Genomic DNA, 23,927 nt, shown 5'->3' with positions numbered 1-23,927 from the left:
CGTTTCACTTTCCAGGCCTATTGCCATCTTTCAAAATCACACATGGCTGCACGAGGTGTAATCGAAAACTGATATTTAATCCAAACAAGCTTTAACAAAGTCTAAAAAATACTTGTTTCAACATGAAAAAGCTCTGTTCAAATGTTGCCATTAAACTGTCCCCATTTAACCTTGGCCTTCACATCTAACAGCATGGTTTTAACTGCTTCCAGACCATGTGGGGCGGGAGAGGTCAGGGGGGAGAGAAAACAAATGGGGTGTGGCAGGCAGTTTTGAGAAATTGTCATTAAAGAAAAGAGAGTGGCTGTTTCTCTGGGAGCTCCATGAAGACGGGAGACAGCCTTTTGAGGGACAGGTTCCTGGCTGGCCTTGGGCCACAGCCCGGGAGAGGCTGACGGAGTCTGGCCTGGTTGCTGTCAGAAGTCCTGGATTCCTGGGTGGGAACATTGGCTAAATCAGCCCCAGGAGGCTGCGGTGCGCCATGGCTAGAAGGGATGCAGCTTTTGTCAAATTAATTTAATTTAATTTTCGTAGCAGGCTAGAACTTATGCAGCAGGTTAGTATAATTAACGTAGCAGGTTATGAGACTTAGGTTAAGGTTAGGAAAAGGGTTTTGTAAAATGCAAACATTTACTTTTGAAGTTAATATGACAAAAGATGGATCCCTTTTAGCCATGACCTTGCGCTGCTGGGAACGTGGCCAAGAATTTCCAGCGATCAGCAGCAAGATATGACAGAGTCCAGAAACCTGTAGGTGAAGAACACAAAAGGCATAAAGGGTTACGTTGTGTGCATAAAGCTCAACTGAAACAGCTGCATATGCTTAAAAAGACATGAACACACTCATGCCAGGCACACCCACAAACAGGCATCCACATTAGGGAAAACAAGACTGCACACTTGCGAGTTTAAAACATACAGTCACTTGGAGTCAGCTGCACATTCCTGTATAGATATATCACAGCAAAAAAAACACACACAAAGGAGCTCATATGCTCTCAGCCTCGAGAAATTCACTGCACAACCGTAATGAACTAGTGCCACCTTGTGGTGAAACAGACTTTAATTTTACGTGTACATTTCACTTTCATTCACTGCACTAATTTCTGTCATATGTTGGGTATGTGTATGAATTATTATTTTTATTTTTTTATTAATGGATACTTTGTATTTCAACACATTCATTATTAACTTTAGTTTTCGGTTGCATAATGCAAATAATATAGATCTATGTATATCTATTCGTTCCATTTGTCCTACCCAAAATAAATATGAAGAGATGCTGGCTTATGTTATGTGCTCAATGGTTCTGTGATGATTTTAATTACATTTTACTGCACACACTTGCAATTATTTAGGTTTGTTTTTCGACAATAGACAATGTTGCTATTGTGTACTGGTCGTTCCACGAAATGAGTCCCTTTTGAGTGCCTTTGATATTTTAAGTAGAAATTGTGCACCAATATTACATTTTAAAAGCCTGTTATATTAAACGAAGTACCCTTTAATATAGAACACGTTTTTTTTATCAATAAAGACACTATGTTCCAGAAGTGTGGACTCGAGTCACAAATATGATGACTGCAACTCGACTTTGACACCAATGACTCGTGACTTGAGCCTTGTGACTCGACCTGACTTCATACCCTCCCCAAGCCCAAATATACAAAAATTATGCAGCGCATCAACTCTTCATTTAACGGATTAGTTTGAATCGGACAGCAGCCAATCAAATTGTGCGTGGCAGTGTAGAGGAACATCGGCGGGTGAATTCAGATGGAGCCCTTGGAATGATGATACCCAAAAGTATTATTTTCGGATATAAAGACGACGCTGTATCAACAAAAAACGGATTGCAACTTGCAAAACATGCGGGGGAAAAATTACAGACGGAGGCGCAACAATTTCCAACTTTGTTCGACATTTGAAGTTGCACCAAAGAACGGTAAGTCGTGGCTAATATAGCCGACAGCTATCCATCACACGAGGTTGTGTGTCTATGAGTGTGTAACTTGTTTCTTTTTGCTGGCTTGTGATGTCTGGAGCCTGTATTGCTATGTGCGCTCCTCACTGCTTGCCTAGATTAGATTTGCAGATCGACTCGCCACGCCACCACGCTGTTTGGTGCTGGAAAAGATCAAATGAGCACATTTGTGGCAGAGTGCCTCCTAGAATGGTTGTGTACTCTTCATATCCTGCTGATTACGGCGAGTGCTTGAACCTCTGATGGTGTTTATGCTTCACACAAATCCCACCATCCCCCTCTCTGCTGTCCTCCGCAGTTTTGAGCTTTCTCCATTGATAATGAATGAAATACGGCGGCTTATTTCATCTGAGGCACCGCATTCAGATAGAAATGCGTATTCTAAAATAGATGAAATAGTTTTTCCCCCCTCATCAATCTACACAAAATACCCCATTATGACAAAGCAAAAACAGGTTAAGAATTTTTTGCAAATTAAAAAAAATTATTAAACTGAAATGACATTTACATAAGAATTCAGACCCTTTACTCAGTACTTTGAAGCCCCTTTGGCAGCGTTTACAGTCTTGAGTCTTCTTGGCACACCTGTATTTTGGAAGTTTCTCTCATTCTTCTCTGCAGATCCTCTCAAACTCTGTCAGGTTGGATGGGGAGTGTTGCTCCAGGTCTCTTCAGAGATGTTCGATCGGGTTCAAGTCCGGGCTCTGGCTGGGACACTCACGGACATTCAGAGACTTGTCCCGTAGCCACTCTGCGTTGTCTTGGCTGTGTGCTTTGGGTAATGTCCTGTTGGAAGGTTATCCTTCACCCCAGTCTGAAGTCCTCGGCGCTATGGAGCAGGTTTTCATCAAGGATCTCTCTGTACTTTGTGCTGTTCATCTTTCCCTCGATCCTGACTAGTCTCCCAGTCCCTACTGCTGAGCAACATCTCTACGGCATAATGCTGCCACCACCATGCTTCACCATAGGGAGGGTGCCAGGTTTCCTCCAGATGTGACTCTTGGCATTCAGGCCCAATAGTTAAATCTTGGTTTCATCAGACCAGAGGATCTGGTTTCTCATGGTCGGGGAGTCTTTAGGTACCTTTTGGCAAACTCCAAGCAGGATTTCATGTGCCTTTTACTGAGGAGTGGCTTCCATCTGGCCACTCTACCACAAAGGCCTGATTGGTGGAGTGCTGCAGAGATGGTTGTCCCTCTGGAATTTTCTCCCATCTCCACAGAGACACTCTAGAGCTCTGTCAGAGTGACCATAGGGTTCTTGGTCACCTCCCTGACCAAGGCCCTTCCCCCGATTGCTCAGTTTGTCCGGACACCCAGCTCTAGGAAGAGTCTTGGTCATTCCAAATTTCTTCCATTTAAGAACAATGAAGGCCACTGTGTTCTTGGGACCTTCAATTCTGCAGAAATGTTTTGGTACCCTTCCCCAGATCTGTGCCTCAACACAATCCTGTCTCTGAGCTCTACGGACAATTCCTTCGACTTCATGGCTTGGTTTTTGCTCTGACATGCACTGTCAACTGTGGGACCTTATATAGACAGGTGTGCCTTTCCAAATCATGTCCAATCAATTGAATTTACCACAGGTGGCCTCCAAGCAAGTTGTAGAAACATCTCAATGATGATCAATGGAAACAGCATGCACCTGAACTTAATTTCGAGTCTCATAGCAAATGGTCTGAATACTTATGTAAATCATGTTTTTTTCCCCCTCTTTTTAAAAATAAATTTGCAAAAATGTCTAAACCTGTTTTGGCTTTGTCATTGTGGGGCAGTGTGTGTAGATTGATTCGATTTTTTTTTTTTGTGTATTTTTTCATACATTTTAGAATAAGGCTGTAACGTAACAAAATGTGGAAAAAGTCAAAGGGTCTGAATACTTTCCGAATGCACTGTATTCAACTTCTCAGATGCATTCAGATTCAGTTTTCTAAATTCAGATTCAAAACCAGAGATATCATCCTGGGCCCTCATTTATCAGTGTTGCGTGCAAACAGAAATGTTCGTAAACCATGCGTGCGATCATTTCTAAGCAAAGTGTGGGATTTATCCATTTGTACTGATACTTGAGAATGTGTGTAAATTTAAGCAAACCTCTGACCATGCGTACCCACAGCACCTTGTGGTAGAAAAGTCAAACTGCTAATGAAATACCATCCACCAAATGGAGAACAGATTAACATACTGGACCAAATCATAAACTATGAAGAAAAAGATAATACATGAATAGTTTATTGATGTATTTATTTTTATAGACACTTCAGCTACAAATAGTTTTCTCAGGGTGCTATGAAATTCATAAACATGAAACCATTTAAGCCTAATTGAATAATAAAGTCAATTAGAAAGAGAGTGGAATGTAAGGTTGGAGGCAACTTAGTTAAACCAGTTAAATAATATAAAAGGCAACACTGAGGCGTTGTGACTTGTCCAAAATGGCAAATCTTGCATTGGAAGATCTGGCATAAGCTGCATTACGCAGGGAGCGTGTTTCCAATGAGCGTGCAGATTTTTTTGCTGAGAGTGACGCTTGGCTTGTATCTCTGCAACCAACACTCTCTAGTATTAGAAAGGGAGACGAAACGCACCAATGCCATCCAGGTGCACACACAAGTCCTCTCCACCCTGGGATTTTTGGCCACTGGAACATTCCAACGGGAGATTGCGGATCGGTCTGGCATTTCACAACCACGCATGAGCCGAATATTGCCTGCAGTCCTTCATGGCATTATTTCATTGACCCCACAATGCATCGTTTCCGTACACTGCTGTGCAACAGGCCAGAGTGAAAAAGGATTTCCATACCATAGTTGGATTTCCCAATGTCATTGGAGCAATTGACTGCACCCACATCGCAATGAAAGCACCATCATTGAACGAATTCAACTTCGTCAACAGAAAAAGTTTCCATTCTGTCAATGTGCAGGTCATCTGTGATTCACATTTGGCTTCGTTGAATGTAGTGGCCAAATGGCCAGGTGGGAAACATGATTCATTCATTGCGCAGAACAGTTCAGTCAGCCTTAACCTCCAAGAAGGAGCCGTTGAGGATGGATGGCTTATTGGTAAGTGACTTATGTTTTATTTGCCATGTTAGACCTCTACTGGGAAACTGAATGTTGTGTTCATAACTGCAGGAGACCGGGGCTACCCATTAAAAACATGGCTGATGACTCCCCTCACAAACCCCTCAAACCAACAAGAGGCAAGGTACAACCAAGTCCACGCACGCACAAGAACAACAGTGGAGTGATTGTTTGACACAATCAACAAATTCTTTCAATGATTGATTTCTCTCTCAGGCCGTTGCGTACATCCTCCAGCTGCTGTTTGAGTCCAATAATTGATGTGTTGATCTCTTGTTGTTTCAGTACTGCATCACAGGCTGACTACATTGCTCGCGTCGCGTGCGTGAAGCAAAATCAATTTAGAAATCTATATTATTCAATTAATTGCACCCACAGTGCTCGCGCGCCAACGAGTGTCTGCTTTGCCAAGTGCTAAAATAGAAGTCAGTTCTATTTGTGACGCAGATCGCTCTGCAAATCCTGCCTCTCCCATCTCCTCATTGGTTTATAGAAGCAGGTACCCACGTGCCAACTCCTCATTGGTTATACCCACGCGGGGGACTGAAAGACGAACGAGGTCAGTGGTGGTAATGCACCTAATTTCTGAAAGTTGCCAATCGCAATATAAAGTCAAGAGAAGAAAAAGCCTAGGAGAGATGACTAGAAACGATTCGGTTGACCGTTTTATGTGTGGATTAATTGTCAGAGTAGAGGACTTTGTGCATTTCAGGTAAAATAACAACTCAATGTTTATATCGCAGGACAAATTAACTAGCAACAGCAAGCTAGCTAAATAGGACAAATTAGCTAGCAAGTGCATGTTAGCTAGCTAAATTGCCATAAAGGTTTAATGCTTTTCGTAATGTAATTGGTTCAGAGTTTGTTTTGATATTTTAACATGCATTTGGTGTGGGGGGACAAAATACATTTATTCATGATGGCGCACGCGCGCAGCCGGTTTGGGTTCCGTGTGAGGTCTCTCCAATTATGCTGCCAATGCGCTGGTCCATAGCAGACAGTGAAGAGTCACTCTGCCCTCCTCCTGTTGCACTTATCCCTTTTTTGGATCATAATATTTTTTGGGCATATGTTTTTAAATCAAACCATTTCTTTTAAATTTCATTAACTGTCAGATGAGGCAGAATTTACCACAGCACTAACCTGCTCCCAAGCAATATTTATTTTCTTATTTGTCAAGCCATTGCTGAGTGCTCCAAAAAGTATAGCTTGTTTTGCTTCCACTTTGGTGATCAAAGGTTCTATTTCTGCGTCCGAAAAAGTGTTTTTCTTTGATTTCTCCATGTTGGCGAACAGAAATTAGTGACATTTCTTGCAGCTTTAAAGGGAAGGTTTGTGACCATAAATGGTCATTTAGGGTGGTTCTTTATGTAAATGAGACTTCACATGTAAATGAGACTTCACATGCACTAGCACAGTGTTTTAGACCGTGTCTAATTTATCAAGGCAAAATACTTACAGGTGTGTGTAAATCAAGCGTACGAGCAATTGATAAATACCAAACTTTTTGTACTTCCGAACTTTAAACATTTTTTCGTACAGTTAATTTAGAAGCTTTTCTATGCAACATCGATAAATGAGGGCCCCGGTACTTTAAGCGGTACTTGATAACCAAGCAGGGTGCAGTCCTTTTGAACTTCCTGAATTTATCCATATAGAGTACCACAGTGTGAGTCATAATACCCATTAAAAACCTAACAGTCAAAACGGGAAAATGGTTCTAATCTTTTTTCCACTGTTCATTTTCCCCACAGGGGATTTTAGAAACACTTAAAATAATGGCTGTGTTTTGTGTAGGCTTACCCTGGTGTGACGTTTTGATAACTGTAAATCTCCATAGGACAAGGTGACTTTTATCAATATATTTACCTGTATTTAATCCCCCAAAATGAAATACTAATGAACTACAAATGCCACGATGATCTGGATGATACTGCCTAATCGAGGCAAAGCTAAGAATCTCTAGATTAACTACCATGTAGTAATGAATAAATTGGCAAAATGTCTTTTAAATTGACAATTCTGTCTTGTGCAAGTTTTAAATTGATATAATACCCGTTAGCAAAGGTGTCAGCTAGAGATGATGTGCAGGAGCTTGCAGGGATTTGTAGTCTTGCATGATGTCTACTTTGATGCTAATTAGCATTTTCTAATCTGAGAGTAAATAGAGACGAATATATTGAGAAAAGTCACCTTCTCTGAGAGATTTAAATGGTTATCAAAATGTCACGCCAGGGTAAACCTACAAAAAACACAGCCCTTATTTTGAAGTGTTTCTAAAATCCCCTGTGGAAAAACAATTGGAACCGTTTGACTGCTAGGTTTTATGGGTATTATGACACTTCCAATGTGGGTCTCTATAGGCTTTAGCTAAGTGTGCTAACACAGTCTTTAATCTGTCCTCCTCTACCTTTCCTGGCTGGCAAAGTAGCAGCGCTTGACTTGGGCAGGAGCTCACCAGAGCTGAGTACCAGCATTTCAAATGTTCTACTGCTTGAGCTCATGTTACTTTCAGAAAAGATTAGCTCAAAAGTATTGTGGAGCTTCTGGACCTAAATATAAACAGTACCTGCACCCAAATTGAGTACCGGCACCTATTTCAGACCAAGTCAAGCACCAGGATGTTGTCTCTGGTTTTCAATCTGAATTTATAGAACTGAATTTGAAATTTGAATGCATCTGAGAAGTTTAATATATGAATTTATATCAACTTGAAATGAGTTTGTAAACCAGGTACACAGACAGTGAATGCAATATCTACAACATTGAAACTGAATATATAAATATTTAATTTGAATATTCAATTGAATTGTAAAACTGAATGCAATATTCATTCAATTCAGTTTGAAACCATTAAATAAGTTCAATTTCTGAATAAAATTTCTGCGTTACAAAAACGGGATGCCGTTTCTGTTGCCACTGAAATTACCCATAAATAAACAAACCACACCCCCGCCATCGCCACGTGTGCGTTTGCCAAGTTGCCCCATGTCCACCAGATGCATATGCGTTTTGAAAATATTGATACAGAACGTACCACCACCTAGTGCGGCATCCCTAACGTAGCGTTCGTACTGCTCTCCTTTGACATTGAATGACTTCAATGTCAAAGAGTTTGCGGCATCTCGTGGACATGAGGCGTTAGTTGTACAGCAGGTCACCATAAAAAATACATTTATAAAGCCAGCTATGTCTCTCTGATAAGTAAAAAAAAATATCAACCATTATCACTAGCAATCCGATTGCATTTGTATCTTTCCTCGATTTCCCTCGAAAAAAATCATGTGCATTGTGGTGAACGAAGTTTCGTAGTAGGCAAATCAATGGGGGTGTCAACAATTTACAATATTCCATAGAGAGGTGAAAACATACTATGAAACAAACAGCCAATGCTAATGTATTATTTAATTGTACTATCAATGTAAAAGTTGTTCAAAACTTTAATCGATACATGTATTAATGAAATTTGATCCCATATTCTCCATGCGTTTCACCTATACATCAACGTAATGGTAAAGCCCAAAATGCCCGGGTTTCCGCGCGAAAAGACGGCCCGCGCGCCTGAACTGCATAGAGCTAGCCTACAACAGATGCCACACACATTGTTTTTCAGAGAGCTCTGATTTTAGCACATCGTTTTAACGATTCTTTGTTGTCTTTTCTTGTTTTTTTTATCTAAACGAGTTTTATATTTTAGTCTATCACGCTCACACTTGAAATGCCAGCCAATACATCCTTGTCTCTGCCAGTGGATGTCAGGAAAAGGTAACGTTACAAGCTAGCTAGCGCAAATGTAATGTTGTAGTGCTGTCATGTTCGGCTAGCTAGCTTGCAGCGCACTGCATTCAGTTCACCCTTTGTCCTGTCAAATAAACACACATGCATGGCATGGGGTAGTATTCTTATTCTCACCGCATCACACGATCCACCATTCCATGTACAATACTGCGAATTAATTTTGTCACGCTGAAATGTCTCGGCTAACTGGATAGCTAGCTAGCATCTTCCACGGTTTTCCTATGCCATGTCTAGCTATTTAACTGTACCAAAGATGCGTTGTGCTTGGGAATAGATTTGGCGCCAAATGATACATTTTGGCTCATGTCAGCTGTTGCCTCGCTTCAATATTGGTTTCATGCATGTTTTTATTTCCCAGTTGGCTAACTAATGTTAACGTTCGCGTTATCGCTCTAATTGTTAGCTTGCTAGTTATCATCGACTATTTGTGAAATGTTAGCAACTCAAAACGGATAGCGATCTACATGGTCTGTTTACAGCATGATAACATTAGACTAGCTGGCTTCTTGTTCGATGCTTGGTACAGTAGCTAGGATAGGAATTCAAAATCAAGTCGGGTTCACATTCAAGTGTCCAGCTAATTAGCTAGATAGCGTTAACATTTAGCGTCAGCGACCTGTCAACAAGTTGTGCCATGCTAATATGTTGGATTTGACTATGTTCATGTTTAGGTCATTGTAGCAAGTGGGTAACACTTTTTTTTGTTTGTTTGTTTACAGGCTGGCGGTGTTGGAAAAAGATGAAGATGGGATCTCAGATGAGGTGAGTGACCTGAACTACCAAGTTTGACATTTGGTTTCGGGTTGCTACAGACTTATTTACGTGTTTCTGTTATTTCATCGTTGACTAATGTCCAGAAAGCCGATCATGACCATCCTTTGTGAAGTTGTATTAGTCGTATGTACAAGATACACATGGTATACATCGTCCAACGAAATGCTTACTTGCCTATTCCTTCTCGACAATAAGAAATAATACAAGCGAAAGTAAATGGCTCAGACTAGAATAAACATTTGAGCATAAGTATAATACAAGAATGCACGATCTGCAGTCTAATATTTACACCTGTTTTGGGGATTGGGGGGCAGATGTTTACATTGTGCATTATTTAGTGTGTGGATGAGTGCGTGTGTGTGTGTGTGGAGAGCTACTTAGTGTTCAGCATTCTCATGGCTTGTAGCTACAAACTGTCTCAGAGCCTGTTGGTATAAGACCTCATGCTTGATTGTCTTCCTCACAGTAGGTGAGTGAAGAGCTTGTGGCTAAGCACTTAAAATAACTTGGATGGGTAGCACCTTCCAAAGCATGTCTTAAACCAGTTTATTTAACTCATAGGACCGTGTCAAAGAAAAGGTCAAGTTGGTGCAGGACTTCCTGCATGCGGATGCCCAGGACCAGCTCAGCAGCCTGAAAGCCAAGATGAAGAGTTCAGAGATCTCAATGGTGAGTTGTGGCTGTATCCTGTCAATCTAACGAATCCACTCACTCCATAGAAATAGTATCTTTGGGTTTGTCCAAAATGGCACCTTATTTCCTATATAGTGCAGTGCTTTTGACCAGGGCCTACATGTTCCCCTCAGGATGGCTACCTCTCTAAGGTGAAGGCCCTATTGGGACGTGAGCTGTGTGTGGAGAATGGCTCACACGGTGATGTTGTGGAACAGAACTGCAAGAATGGCAAAACAAATGGCTCTGCAGCAAATGGTGACTATCACAAGGAAGAGGATGAAGAGGGAATCATGGACACCAAAGAGGCTGATGTCATGAAGTCTCCTTCTGCCCCCAAAGGAAAGGGACGACGGAAGAGCAAGTCAGACTCTGAGCCCAAGAGTGAGTAGGAGTGGCTGGGGACATCAATTTCTCCCTGGATTAATCTATACAGTATCCCTTTTCTGTTATGTCTCGTGCTCTGAAAGATTTATGTCCATCTAATTGTTTGACCAAGCAACTTGTAAAACCCCAAACACATCTTATAGAACTGTACATTTTGGGAAATGACCATGTGTTGAGGCACATGGATGCATGTGCAATCAATTCCAAATCCTTAAACAATAAAACATTGTTTCTTTACTTTTGTCCAGAATCTCCTGGTTCCAGGGTCACAAGAAACTCTGTCTCCGGGAAACAACCGACCATCTTATCAATGTTCTCCAACGTGTCAGTAGGAACTCATCTGTTTCCCTTAACCTTTCAGGGTCTTATGCATTCTGCTCATGAATAAACTTTCCCCTTGCTCCCTTGCAGTCAGAAGCGCAAGTCTGATGAGGTGAATGGAGAGGTTACGAATGGAGAGGTTACAAATAGAGAAGTGGAAGAGAAAGTAGAGCGGGACACAGAGGAAGAGGTGAGGTGATCTTATTGTGTGCCACCTGTCACTCAGACCATGTGATTTACTCTTATTAATCAATGCACCTCCTAATCAGGCCTTTCTGTTGTAGACACAAAAAGAGAAGCGTTTTAAAGTGGAGCCAGACAATAAGTAAGACCTTTCACCTTTTAACCCCCCCCCCCCCCATTCAATTGGCCACACCCTTCCTCCAATTTGCATTGACTGTCTCCATCCTCTCTTCTCAGGCCAGTTGCAGAGGATGCCACTAGTGAGAAAATGAAGGCAGTGCCTGCAGCTAAGGTGAGGCCCATTCCTGCACTCAAGCTGTTATATAATTTCGGAGCAGAGTTGCAATGTCATTGTCGCTGCTCATCTGTTTCAGACTCCACCCCCCTAAATGTCCAGACTGCAGGCAGTATCTGGATGACTCGGACCTCAAGTTATTTCAGGGAGATCCTGATAATGCGGTGAGAAACTCGAGGCTGTTATACTAAAGAAAATGTGATACGGTGCCATTTTAACATGTCATTAGTGCCAACTGGATATTTGTTGAATGATGACTTGCACTAAATAGGATTTTATAGAGTAAAACAATATGGATCTATTCTAGTTGTCATGATTTCATTGATTGACTGGTAGAACAATGACTTTTCTTGATTATGTTTGTATACTTACAGCTGGATGAGCCAGAAATGTTAACAGATGAGCGCCTCTCTCTGTTTGACTCAAACGAAGACGGCTTTGAGAACTACGAAGAACTACCCCAGCACAAGATTACCAACTTCTGGTGAGTGGTCCCTTCATGCTGTCCCTTCAAAATTCTATACAGCATCAGCCTTTTAGTGCATGTTTTTTGCTGTCACCTTGGTAAAAGTGAACTGTTCTTTGTTGCAGTGTTTATGACAAGCGTGGCCACCTGTGTCCATTTGACTCTGGGCTCATTGAGAAGAATGTTGAGTTGTACTTCAGCTGTGCAGTCAAGCCCATCTATGATGACAACCCCTGCATGGATGGTATGGCCCTGACCTTTTTCACACTAACAATGTTTATATACTTGTTTTCCTCCAACCATAGTTGATTTACAATCTTTACTAAACCATTTTATGTAAGATATACTTGAGTGGTGTACCTATGGCTAACTACTGTACTGCTATTTTTCTAGGTGGGGTTCCTGCCAAAAAGCTTGGTCCCATCAACGCCTGGTGGATCACTGGTTTTGACGGAGGAGAGAAAGCCTTAATTGGATTCACTACAGGTAATCTCAAGATCTTCCTTTAGGTTTTAAGTGGATTGAACGTTAAAACATTAGCCTAATTCCTATACTCATGATGTATATGACTCTGACCTCTAACCCATGACCTCTTTCCCCATCTCCAGCCTTTGCTGACTACATCCTGATGGATCCCAGGGAGGAGTACGCCCCCATCTTCGCCGTGATGCAGGAGAAGATCTACATGAGCAAGATGGTGGTGGAGTTCCTGCAGAAGAACCCTGACGTCAGCTATGAGGACCTCCTCAACAAGATCGAGGTAAAATACTAAGATTGTTTGGTGTAGACGCTTGACCAGGGTCGTGTTCATTAGTGCAAAAATGTTTCAGTGTTGCAACTACAGTTTATTATTGGATAAGTGCAGGTAGTTCTTTTTCTGTTTGGTGCCTAATGAACATGGCCCAAATCTTCACACATGGCAACATTAGCTTCAGCACTGACTTGACTCGCCAGCTCTCCTCTTTGCCCCTAAGACCACAGTGCCTCCTGCTGGGCTGAACTTCAACCGCTTCACAGAGGACACGCTGCTGCGCCACGCCCAGTTCGTGGTGGAGCAGGTGGAGAGCTACGACGAGGCCGGGGACTCTGACGAGCAGCCCATCATCGTCACCCCCTGCATGAGGGACCTGATCAAGCTGGCTGGGGTCACCCTGGGAAAGAGGTAATGATAGGACCTGGTATTGTCTGATGTTGCAGCAGACTTGCTGTTTATAAGCACCCCCCCCCCTTCCCTGTAGTGCTGTCTGCTTCTCACTAGGCTGTGTGGATGGAAGAGAATCCTAACTCTTATCATGAAGTTAAAATGGCAGACTGTCTGTCGGTCAAGAGCTGGATTGCAGATGCACTTCAGTCTAATTGGCTGTGGTTCATTTTATGTTGAAACCGTAAAGTTAAATGTCCAGCCTTGATTTGTGTTGGGGACAATAAGGGGGTTATGTTTGTCTCCCTGCTGTCTGTTCCCTCTGATCCCTGGTGTTTAACACTCCTCTTGACATTCCCTAATGCAGCATGCTGTTGTACTGGTAGGTATTCTACAGCCCTTCGGTCTGAAAATATCCTTGGCTTGTTTGGTGTGCATTGCAACAAATGTGTTGTCATAGAGCAATTTGGTGAACTGTAAAGCTCATCCAAATTTGTGCTGTTTGTCATTAAAAAAAATTGCATGGCTGCTTTGGCTGTTGAGAGCTTGAACACAGCATTACAACATTTATAATAATTGATTGCATTAGCACAACACCCAACCACCTGCTTCTTTCCCTTCATAGGAGAGCTGCTAGAAGACAGGCCATCCGCCATCCCACCAAGATTGAGAAGGACAGCAAAGGAGGGCCCACTAGAGCGACTACCACCAAGCTGGTCTACAAGATCTTTGATACTTTCTTCTCTGACCAGATTGATCAGAATGAGAAGGATGGAGGAACCAAACGCCAGCGCTGCGGTGTCTGTGAGGTAACTTACTAAGTGCCAATCTGAATGAGGTTGAGCCAAGACTTTGAGGAGCCTTATTTAATTGCACTTTGAATAAGTGTTTTAGTTGATTAATTTGACAATTTAAATATAAAAAAAAAAAACAAGCACACAACTTAAAAGCCATACATGCACATTAATACAATTATTTGAGGATAACACACAAAGTCTGGGACTTATTTCCATTGTGGTCCTCTTGAGACAAGATGGCTAGACAAGATCTAACACAGTATGACAGTGAAATAATAAAACATAAAAGAAGAACATCTATCTCATCATTCCAGTTACATCATAGGGGTTATTCATATGGGCACAGAGGACATCAAACATATTTTTAAAGTGTTCCAGAGAGGACGTTGTTTTTATAGGCAGAGGCAACTCATTCCATTCTGAGGCTCCAGTATACAAGAAAGTACCTTTCCCAGCATTACTGCTGAACCTCTATAAGCACACATCAGCAACACCTGATCTGGTGCTGTGATTGTGTGCATCCCTAACACGAGGAAAGTAATCACTTAGATATCTGGGCGCAGGACCATAAACACTCCTGTAAGTGCAAACCTTCTGCCAAGCGAACTAGCTAAACCCTTGTGCAACTAATTGGTCTCCTGTTCATAATTGAAGCATTTATTTAACTAGGCAAGTCGGTTAAGAACAAATTATTTACAATGATGGCCTACCAAAAACCTCCTACGGGGGCTGGGATTAAAAATAAATTACATAAAAATATAGGACAAAACGCACATCACAACAAGAGACAACACTACATAAAGACAACACAGCATGGCAGCAACACATGGTAGCAGCACAAAGCATGGCACAGACAATAGCACAAAGGGCAAGAAGCTAGAGACAACAATGCATCACGCAAAGCAGCCACAACTGTCAGTAAGAGTGTCCATATTGAGTTTTTGAATGAAGAGATTGAGAACTGTCCAGTTTGAGTGTTTGTTGCAGCTCGTTCCAGTCGCTAGCTGCAGCGAACTGAAAAGAGGAGCGACCCAGGGATGTGTGTACTTTGGGGACCTTTAACCTGTTGAGGACAGACGTTCCGCCAGCGGAACCCCTAGCCAACAGCCAATGGCATCGCACGGCGCGAAATACAAAACCAACTAAAATACCACAATTAAATTTTCTCAAACAATCAACTGTTTTACACCATTTTAAAGATAACTCTCGTTAATCTAACCACATTGTCCGATTTCAAAAAGGCTTTACAGCGAAAGCAAAACATTAGATTGTGTCAGAGTACCCTGCCAAAAATAATCACACAGCCATTTTCAAAGCAAGCATATGTCACAAAAACCCAAACCACAGCTAAATGCAGCACTAACCTTTGATCTTCATCAGATGACACTCCTAGGACATTATGTTATACAATACATGCATGTTTTGTTCAATCAAGTTTATATTTATATCAACAACCAGCTTTTTACATTAGCATGTGATGTTCAGAACTAGCATACCCTCCGAAAACTTCCGGTGAATTTACTAAATTACTCATGATAAACGTTGACAAAATACATAACAATTATTTAAAGAATTATAGATACAGAACTCCTTTATGCAATCGCTATGTCCGATTTTAAACTAGCTTTTCGGCGAAAGCACATTTTGCAATATTCTGAGTACATAGCTCGGCCATAAAGGCTAGCTATTCAGACCCGCCAACGTCGGGCAGCCTAAACTCAGAATTACTATTAGAAAAATTGGATTACCTTTGCTGTTCTTCGTCAGAATGCACTCCCAGGACTTCTACTTCAACAACAAATGTTGTTTTGGTTCCAAATAATCCATAGTTATATCCAAATACCTCCGTTTTGTTTGTGCGTTCAGGTCACTATCCGAAGGGTAACGCACGAGCACATTTCGTGACCAAAAATTTCAAAATATTCCATTACCGTACTTAGAAGCATGTCAAACGCTGTTTAAAATCCATTTTTATGCTATTTTTCTCGTAAAATAGCGATAATATTCCAACTGGGCAACGTTGTATTCATTCAAAGAGAAAGAAAAAAATGGCGAGTTCTCGTGACCGCGCATCTCCAGTCTCACTGTCCCCAGGCTGACCACTTACAAACTCTGCTCCTATACTTTGCCCAGAGACAGCAGACACCCCATTCCACTTTTTGGCAGCTTTAGAGAGCCAATGGAAGCCTTAGAAAGTGTCACGTAACAGCACAGATGCTGTAATTTTGATAGAGATGCAACAGAAGGACAACAAATTGTCAGACAGGGCACTTCCTGCATGGAATCTTCTCAGGTTTTGGCCTGCCATATGAATTCTGTTATACTCAGACACCATTCAAACAGTTTTAGAAACTTTAAAGTGTTTTCTATCCAAATCTACTAATTATATGCATATTCTAGTTTCTGGGCAGGAGTAGTAACCAGATTAAATCGGGTACGTTTTTTATCCGGCCGTGAAAATTCTGCTCCCTATCCCAAAGAAGTTAACAGAATGTGACTGGCAGAATGGGTGTTGTATGTGGAGGATGAGGGCTGCAGTAGGTATCTCAGATGGGGGGGAGTGAGGCCTAAGAGGGTTTTATAAACAAATATCAACCAGTGGGTCTTGCGACTGGTATACCGAGATGACCAGTTTACAGAAGAGTATAGAGTTCCGTGATGAGTCCTATAAGGAGCATTGGTGGCAAATCTGATGGCCAAATGGTAAAGAACATCTAGCTGCTCGAGCACCCTTACCTGCCAATCTGTAAATTACAATTCTGTATTCTAGCATGGGTAGGATAGTCATCTGAAACAGGGTTAGTTTAGCAGCTGGGGTGAAAGGAGTGACTACGATAGAGGAAACCAAGTCTAGATATAACTTTAGCCTGCAGCTTTGATATGAAATGCCTTAGTTTAAAACACTCCATGTTCTCATTCTTCTGTCTCCAGGTTTGTCTAGTTCCAGACTGTGGCAAGTGTTCAGCCTGCAAGGACATGATCAAGTTTGGGGGTAGTGGTCGCAGCAAGCAGGCTTGCCAGAAGAGGAGGTAAGTTAGCTGATTTTTCGTGCCCCTTAGTTGCCTAGATAAATGGTTCCTGCCATGGCTGTTTCTGAACTCATAACATTTTGTTCCAGAACACTGTTCCTTCCCATGAGCTCATTCTGGAAAAACGCTAAACAGTTCTGAGACTGTTAAAACAAACTCCACTCTCTTTTATAAAAATAAAAAAACTGCCACTAAGTGTGAACTGGGCCATGGGGTGGAACTGGGGATGGGGCTACGCTAGCCAGCTAATGAACATCTTCAGAGCCCTTTATTTCAAATTGGGCGCTTATGTTGTAGGTGTGGTGGCTTGAACTCATTGGCTAATGTGATCTGCTCCCTTGTCAATGTAATTTCCCCACCAGATGCCCCAATCTGGCAGTAAAGGAGGCTGAGGATGATGAGAACATAGAGGAGGAAGAGTTGTTGCCTGTAAAGGCCCCTTCAAAGAAGGTGTCCAAGGCCAAGACTAAGAAGCAGAGCAATGGCAAGCTGACCTGGGTTGGAGACTCTATTAAAGTATGTACTCCTTAGTGTTGTAGGAAGTTCTTAACCTCAAACTGATCAAAATATCCCTTAGTACACCAGACTTGTAATATCAAAAATGTTTATGTAATTTGACTGACTTGCTGCAATGCAAACAGCTCTTGGATAAAGGTTTTCTCCTCTCCCTCCTATGTTCAGACTGAGGGGAAGAAGCAGTACTACATGAAGGCGTGTATGGACAACGAGGTGCTGGAGGTGGGAGACTGTGTTTCTGTCAGCTCTGATGACCCATCAATCCTGCTCTACCTGGCCAGGTAGGTTCTATAGCAGTTTAAGAATCTTGACTTAGCCTTTTCTATTGGTTTCTGTATGGCTCAGGTGTTGACTGTCTTGGGTCTCCAGGATCACATCCCTGTGGGAGGATAACAATGGGAAGTGGTTCCATGCCCACTGGTTCTGCCGCGGTACAGATACTGTACTGGGGGAGTCCTCTGACCCTCTGGAGCTGTTCCTGGTCGAGGACTGTGAAGACATGCAGCTGAGCTACGTGGAAGGCAAGGTCAACGTCATGTACAAGGCCCCCTCAGACAGCTGGTTCATGGAGGTAAGAATTCATTGGCTTTAAGCAGAGTTGCTAGCCTGGTCCCAGATCTGTGCGTGCTGTCTTTCCAACTCCTACAGTCATTGTCATGCCAATTGTCTATACCGCTACTACTCCATGCACCTCATCACTGATGTATTTCGTACCACTGTGTTTTCAGGGTGGCATGGTAGAGGACATCAAGGTGATTGACGATGACAATGGGAAGAATTTCTTCTACCAGCTGTGGTATGAAGGAGACTGTGCCCGCTTTGAGACCCCACCTACCTTCACACCCCAAGACGACTGCAAGTACAAGTGAGTCAAAATTGACATTTAAAGCACTGATAGGGCTGTCAAGTACTTACATTTGGAGCTCTGAAAATCTAGTAATGGAACACCTTGAAAAGCTGACATTTTCTCAGTGTGGTTCTTGAAAAGTCCTTTTGAAATTTGTTGTAACCAAGGTTTTTTAATGAGCTCTAATGCTCCAATGATTTCATTTCTGCTAAGTTTGTGGTAGACTTTCATTTCTTTCCTGCAGTTTCAATTGACTGGTGTTGTGATAAAACCATGTTTGGTTATTGTGACATCAGATGTTGTCTTGAACTTGGCTTGCCATACAAAGGGACATTTTGGGTGGTTTTGTTGTTGTTTGAGAAACATGATACAATACCCTACATCTCAAATGGCAAAATGTTGAATTCCAATGCATAGTGCCTTGGGAAAGGCTTGTCAAGTGGTAATGCTGTTTTTCTTCTATACTGCAATTCAATACAAATGGAGGTCTTCAAATTACAATTCAGTGCTTGAAAGACCTTGAATCTTACTTTGCAATGTCTATGATCCTTTTAAGTGTTTGACATTTGATAGGAGGATTAATAAGTTGGTCTTGGGTTACCGTGTCCCCTGTATTTCAGCTTCTGTGCCAGCTGTAGTAGGGCTGAGGAGAGGGAAGAACAGGAGACTCCTCGGGTGTTTGAACCCATAAAGGACGAGGACCACGACTCCAAGGCCTTATATGCTCTGGCCTGCCTGAAGGGAGAGCAGTTCAGGGTGGGAGACAGCTGCTACCTGCCCCCTGATGCATACAACTTCAGGTGAGTGGAACATCCAGGAATACTGACGCTTATACATGGCATTGTTGAATACTTGTTTCTGATTGGTAAGCTAGGTTTGGTCTGCTAAACTAGCAAGTCTGTTTGTTTAGTCAATGTAGTGATCTCGTAAACTTGCTGTCTACTTCAGTGGATGTTGAAAACATTTCTTGTGGCAAATGTGTTCAATTATAGCCTTGGTATAAAAGGCATAAATAACTCTGGACTCTATGCATTCTCTAGAAAATAATGCAACTCCATGGCATTTTAGTTTGTCTCCGCTAACACATCGTGGACACCTTCCACGTTCATGATTTTCATAGGATGCAAAGCCCCTCGTTGATTCTCTTACATCAGTGGTATTCAAAGTTGGGGTTGCGGGGTAATTGTGGTAATTGTAACTCCCCTTATCATAACATTTTCTTGTGTGCTCAGTGTGAAGGCAGCCAGTCCAGTGAAGCGTCCTCACAGGAAGGAGGACGTGGATGAGGAGTTGTACCCAGAGTACTACAGGAAGCATTCGGACTACATCAAGGGCTCCAACCTGGATGCCCCTGAGCCCTTCAGAGTGGGACGCATCAAGGAGATCTTCTGCCACAGACGCAGCAACGGGAAGGTTGATGTGTCTGAAGTCAAACTGCGCTTGTACAAGTTCTACAGGTGAGCACCCAAGTCAAATGTCATGGTAGAACTTGAAAAGAAGGACCCCTTGGATCCATGCCAAATTTAGTAACTTTTGTACAATGAGAATTTTGGCCTAAAATGCAGCTCTTCACTGTAGGTTAGGTAAACTGGTGCCAATATATGCTTGTCTGTAATTTTGTCTTCTGTGGTTTTACTGTACTCTTAATGTTCACCCTCTCAGGCCTGAGAACACTCACAAGGGGGCGAAGGCAGGTTACCACACAGACATTAACCAGCTGTACTGGAGTGACGAGGAAGTGACAGTCAACATGTCGGAGGTGCTGGGCCGGTGTCGTGTGGAGTACGGAGAGGACCTGAATGAGACCGTTCAGGATTTCTCCTCAGGCGGACCTGACCGATTCTACTTCCTTGAGGTGAGGCTGGACTAGATGAGAAGCAATTGAGCAACTTCCCATATTAATCTTGCATGCTATGTAGCTGAGATGCTCATTCGAGGAAGTTTGCTCGAGGGTAATATCGGTCTCCTTCTCACCCAAAGGCTTATAATGCCAAGTCCAAGAGCTTTGAGGACCCACCCAACCATGCCCGCTCTGCTGTGAACAAGGGCAAGGGGAAAGGGAAGGGCAAAGGTAACTACTCTCCTCTGTGGTACTTATTATCAGTCATGTAGTTCTCTCCTTTTGAAATGTCCTCTTGCCTATTAGAGGTTTAGGCTTGTCATGAGGCTTCTCTGAATACTGTTGTAACTGTGGCTCCAAACCACCTGCCCTCCAGGTAAAGGCAAAGGGAAGTCGTCTTCTGCTCAGGAGCCTCCAGACCAGGAGCCTCAGGACCCCAAGGTGCCCAAGCTGCGTACCCTGGACGTGTTCTCTGGCTGCGGTGGGCTCTCTGAAGGCTTCCACCAAGCTGGTTAGTAGTTTCTTCACTTCTACAGCTTGGGAAATGTCTAAGGTGTGTGTGTGACCACAAGGGAACTTTTTAATATACAGGTAGAATTTCTTACAAGAGTAAGTTAAGTGTTTGTCAGGCCACATAGTGACTGCAATTTGTTGTTGCGCCTACCTGTCAGGTATCGCTGAGACTCTGTGGGCCATCGAGATGTGGGACCCAGCAGCCCAGGCCTTCAGACTAAACAACCCAGGCACCACAGTGTTTACAGAGGACTGCAATGTGCTGCTAAAGCTGGTGATGTCTGGAGAGAAGACCAACTCCCTGGGCCAGCGGCTGCCCCAGAAGGGAGATGTGGAGATGCTGTGTGGAGGCCCTCCCTGTCAAGGCTTCAGCGGCATGAACCGTTTCAACTCCAGAACCTACTCCAAGTTCAAAAACTCTCTGGTGGTGTCTTATCTCAGGTCAGTTAAACAGATTTGCACGTTTCCATATAAACATATGTATGAGTATATTATTGATCTGTCCAAGTACAGAAGCTCCAGTCTAAGTGGTTGCTGTGTAGTTATATACTTTTCCCCTAATGTGTATTCTCTTATAGTTACTGCGACTACTACAGACCCAAGTTCTTCCTGCTTGAGAACGTGAGGAACTTTGTCTCCTTCAAAAGCTCCATGGTCCTGAAACTGACTCTCCGCTGTCTTGTCCGCATGGGCTATCAGTGCACATTCGGAGTCCTTCAGGTGAGTTATTAGTGAACTTAAGCTGGCATGTTTCTTTCTGATTGATGAATCCAATAGTCTGCCGTATTACGCAATGTTTTTAGTTATTGTGAAAGTCAATCATGGGATATGCTTAAGCCTGACCTCTGCTGTCCACTCCTCCCAGGCTGGGCAGTACGGCGTGGCTCAGACGCGGCGCAGGGCCATCATTCTGGCGGCTGCGCCTGGGGAGAAGCTTCCTCGCTACCCAGAGCCCCTGCACGTGTTCGCTCCCCGGGCATGCTCTCTCAACGTGGTGGTGGACGACAAGAAATATTTCAGCAACGTCACACGGTAACCAGCCACCGGTCAATGTAAAAGCGTGTGGTTGTATAGCTTGTGATGTAAAGGGTTGTCTAGTTTCTGACTGTTCCTTCCTGTTTCAGAGGTAATGGCGGTGTGTACAGGACCATCACAGTCAGGGACACCATGTCTGACCTGCCAGAGATCCGCAACGGCGCGTCTGCTCTGGAGATCTCCTACAACGGAGAGCCCCAGTCCTGGTTCCAGAGGCAGATCAGAGGCACACAGTACCAGCCCATCCTCAAAGACCACATCTGCAAGGTACAGCTGCTGCCTCATAGTTACAATCACCTGCTGGCTCAGCAGTAACTTGTTAGAACAGCCATAGGTGTTGCTCGGTCTTTGGAGTCTCTTGGCTGCCTCAGTGCAGCTTAGTGAAAAACTGTTTGGTTTTTACAGGAGCAGAGAGCACCACACTTGGGGAGCAGATTTGTCGTGCCTGTTATGCTTACGACCTTGGTTAAATGAGAACTGTCACGAGGATGGGTGGACAATAGCTTTCCCTGAAACCAACTAAGTCCCTCTTTGGTTCCCAGGACTTGAGTGCCCTTGTAGCAGCCCGTATGAGGCACATCCCCCTGGCACCTGGCTCTGACTGGAGGGACCTGCCCAACATGGAGGTCCGGCTGAGAGACGGGACCTCATCCAAGAAGCTCCGTTACACCCACCCAGACAAGAAGAATGGCCGCAGCAGCTCTGGAGCACTGAGGGGCGTTTGTACTTGTTCAGGAGGTACTCACTTTTATGGATATTTAGGCCATACAAATGTTGTTAAATGCTTAATGGATTTAATTTTTTCCCGTTTCAAATACAATAGCTACCTTCAACCCCTAGCAACCTAATCAGTTTAGCCTCTTGGCTAAAACAGTGAGTGGTTGGCATGTTCATAACTCTGACAAATAGTCTTAACCTGTTCATTTTTATAGCACTTTTTCAGGTCAGATGGCAAATCCAAGGGGTTGTTGTAATGCTGTCTGTAGACATGTTCTGATTGCTAATCTGTCCTCTAGGGGTGCCCTGTGACCCTGCTGACAGGCAGTTCAACACTCTGATCCCCTGGTGTTTGCCCCACACGGGGAACCGCCACAACCACTGGGCCGGCCTCTACGGCAGGCTGGAGTGGGACGGCTTCTTCAGCACCACCGTTACCAACCCTGAGCCCATGGGCAAGCAGGTAAGGTCTAATACTGTACCAGCTCTAGCAGAATTCATGAATGGCTAGGACCATTTCACCTCAGGACACAGCCATGTAATAACATGTACAGTGGTTGTAGTTTGTTGTAAATACTAGTTTACAGAAATGTATTGGGGTCCCTCTCCTGCAGAGCTGTAATGTTGGATGCTTTGGGTACTAAATGTCACGTTTCAGGGTCGTGTCCTGCATCCAGAGCAGCACAGAGTGGTCAGTGTGAGGGAGTGTGCGCGCTCTCAGGGCTTCCCTGATACCTACCGGTTCTTTGGAAACGTTCTAGACAAACACAGACAGGTACTGGACTTGGTCTCTCTGTTCTCCATCAGGAATTCAATCCCCTCCTAGAAAATGCCTTGGAGTGACACTTTGTTTTTGTGCCCCCCCAGGTTGGCAACGCTGTTCCTCCACCACTCTCCAGAGCCATTGGACTAGAGATCAAGAAGTGTGTCTTAGAGCGGATCAAGGAGAATGACAATACAAATGAGAAAGGTTAGGCCTGCTCAAAGTGCATCCTGTGGTAGTTACTGCTGCTCATTGGACATTTTGATGAATTACTGATAGTGGCTTTAATGTGGATGGGAAGAATGTCATCAGTATCCATACTATGTCATTTTCCTCCCTCAGAGAACCTCAAGCAGGAGAAGATGGAGGTGTCGGACTAGTGCCCGGCCCTATTCCAATCCCCTGAATTCCCGATATTTTTAAATGAGCTGGCCAGTCTGCAGTACCATTCCATGTTTATGATTTTCTAAATGTGATTTTAACTGTGTTTGGAAAGTGAAAATAAATTGTATGTACTTTTTATATGTTGTAATATTTCAAATAAAGCTCTTATTAAATGGCAGTTCCTTCTCCTTGTAACATTGTCTTGGCAGCAAAAATCTGCGCACCAGTACGATGGGACATAAGCATTCAATGGGAAAATTGGTGCGTCTGTAGCATGGTCCAGCCTTCCCTGTAGCTCAGTTGGTAGAGCATGGTGTTTGCAACGCCAGGGTTGTGGGTTCGATTCCCACGGGGGGCCAGCACAGGAAAAAAAAAAAAAG

General features: G+C 43.3%; 1 protein-coding gene and 1 long non-coding RNA gene across 5 annotated transcripts; one reads left to right on the top strand and one right to left on the bottom strand.

Annotated features, from left to right (window-relative positions):
* Positions 1-58: 58 nt before the first annotated feature.
* LOC106607211 (uncharacterized) lies at positions 59-9,128 on the bottom strand. 2 transcript variants are annotated; one of them, XR_006770227.1, is made up of 3 exons: positions 8,982-9,128; positions 635-748; positions 59-485 (listed from the first exon to the last, which is right to left on the bottom strand). It is a non-coding gene; the product is annotated as an uncharacterized lncRNA (long non-coding RNA). The 2 variants fall into 2 exon arrangements; XR_001329169.2 differs by having other exon boundaries at positions 59-748.
* On the top strand, positions 8,600-23,725 carry LOC106607210 (DNA (cytosine-5)-methyltransferase 1). Of its 3 annotated transcripts, XM_045720479.1 has the most exons (34): positions 8,600-8,834; positions 9,587-9,629; positions 10,203-10,310; positions 10,448-10,697; positions 10,949-11,024; positions 11,112-11,211; positions 11,306-11,346; positions 11,442-11,505; positions 11,586-11,663; positions 11,874-11,983; positions 12,091-12,209; positions 12,359-12,451; positions 12,574-12,725; positions 12,940-13,127; positions 13,732-13,915; positions 16,835-16,932; positions 17,295-17,448; positions 17,614-17,729; positions 17,818-18,019; positions 18,177-18,313; positions 18,916-19,095; positions 19,528-19,752; positions 19,958-20,150; positions 20,276-20,366; positions 20,512-20,646; positions 20,807-21,089; positions 21,227-21,368; positions 21,514-21,680; positions 21,773-21,950; positions 22,226-22,421; positions 22,700-22,863; positions 23,059-23,175; positions 23,268-23,370; positions 23,506-23,725. In XM_045720479.1, the coding sequence occupies exons 1-34, from the start codon at positions 8,788-8,790 to the stop codon at positions 23,541-23,543; spliced, it is 4,572 nt and encodes a 1,523-aa protein (XP_045576435.1). In that variant the 5' UTR covers positions 8,600-8,787; the 3' UTR covers positions 23,544-23,725. The 3 variants fall into 3 exon arrangements, with proteins under 3 accessions (XP_045576435.1, XP_014059408.2, XP_014059407.2); XM_014203933.2 differs by lacking the exons at positions 8,600-8,834; positions 9,587-9,629; positions 10,203-10,310; positions 10,448-10,697; positions 10,949-11,024 and adding an exon at positions 13,474-13,488 and having other exon boundaries at positions 11,442-11,496; positions 11,579-11,663; XM_014203932.2 differs by lacking the exons at positions 8,600-8,834; positions 9,587-9,629; positions 10,203-10,310; positions 10,448-10,697; positions 10,949-11,024 and having other exon boundaries at positions 11,442-11,496; positions 11,579-11,663.
* Positions 23,726-23,927: the final 202 nt, after the last annotated feature.

Source organism: Salmo salar, chromosome ssa06 (genome assembly GCF_905237065.1).
Source record: "Salmo salar chromosome ssa06, Ssal_v3.1, whole genome shotgun sequence".
Lineage (NCBI taxonomy): Eukaryota > Metazoa > Chordata > Actinopteri > Salmoniformes > Salmonidae > Salmo > Salmo salar.
Note: the sequence above shows the minus strand (reverse complement) of the source record. Positions and strands in the feature narration are given on the sequence as shown.

What these genes read in the sequence shown, in the direction of transcription:
- LOC106607210 (XM_045720479.1), top strand. Translation starts at nt 8,788, where the DNA reads ATGCCAGCCAATACATCCTTGTCTCTGCCAGTGGATGTCAGGAAAAG. An exon ending in CACAAGATTACCAACTTCTG is followed by an intron (nt 11,984 to 12,090) that starts GTGAGTGGTCCC and finishes TCTTTGTTGCAG; the next exon opens with TGTTTATGACAAGCGTGGCC. An exon ending in ACCTCCTCAACAAGATCGAG is followed by an intron (nt 12,726 to 12,939) that starts GTAAAATACTAA and finishes TTTGCCCCTAAG; the next exon opens with ACCACAGTGCCTCCTGCTGG.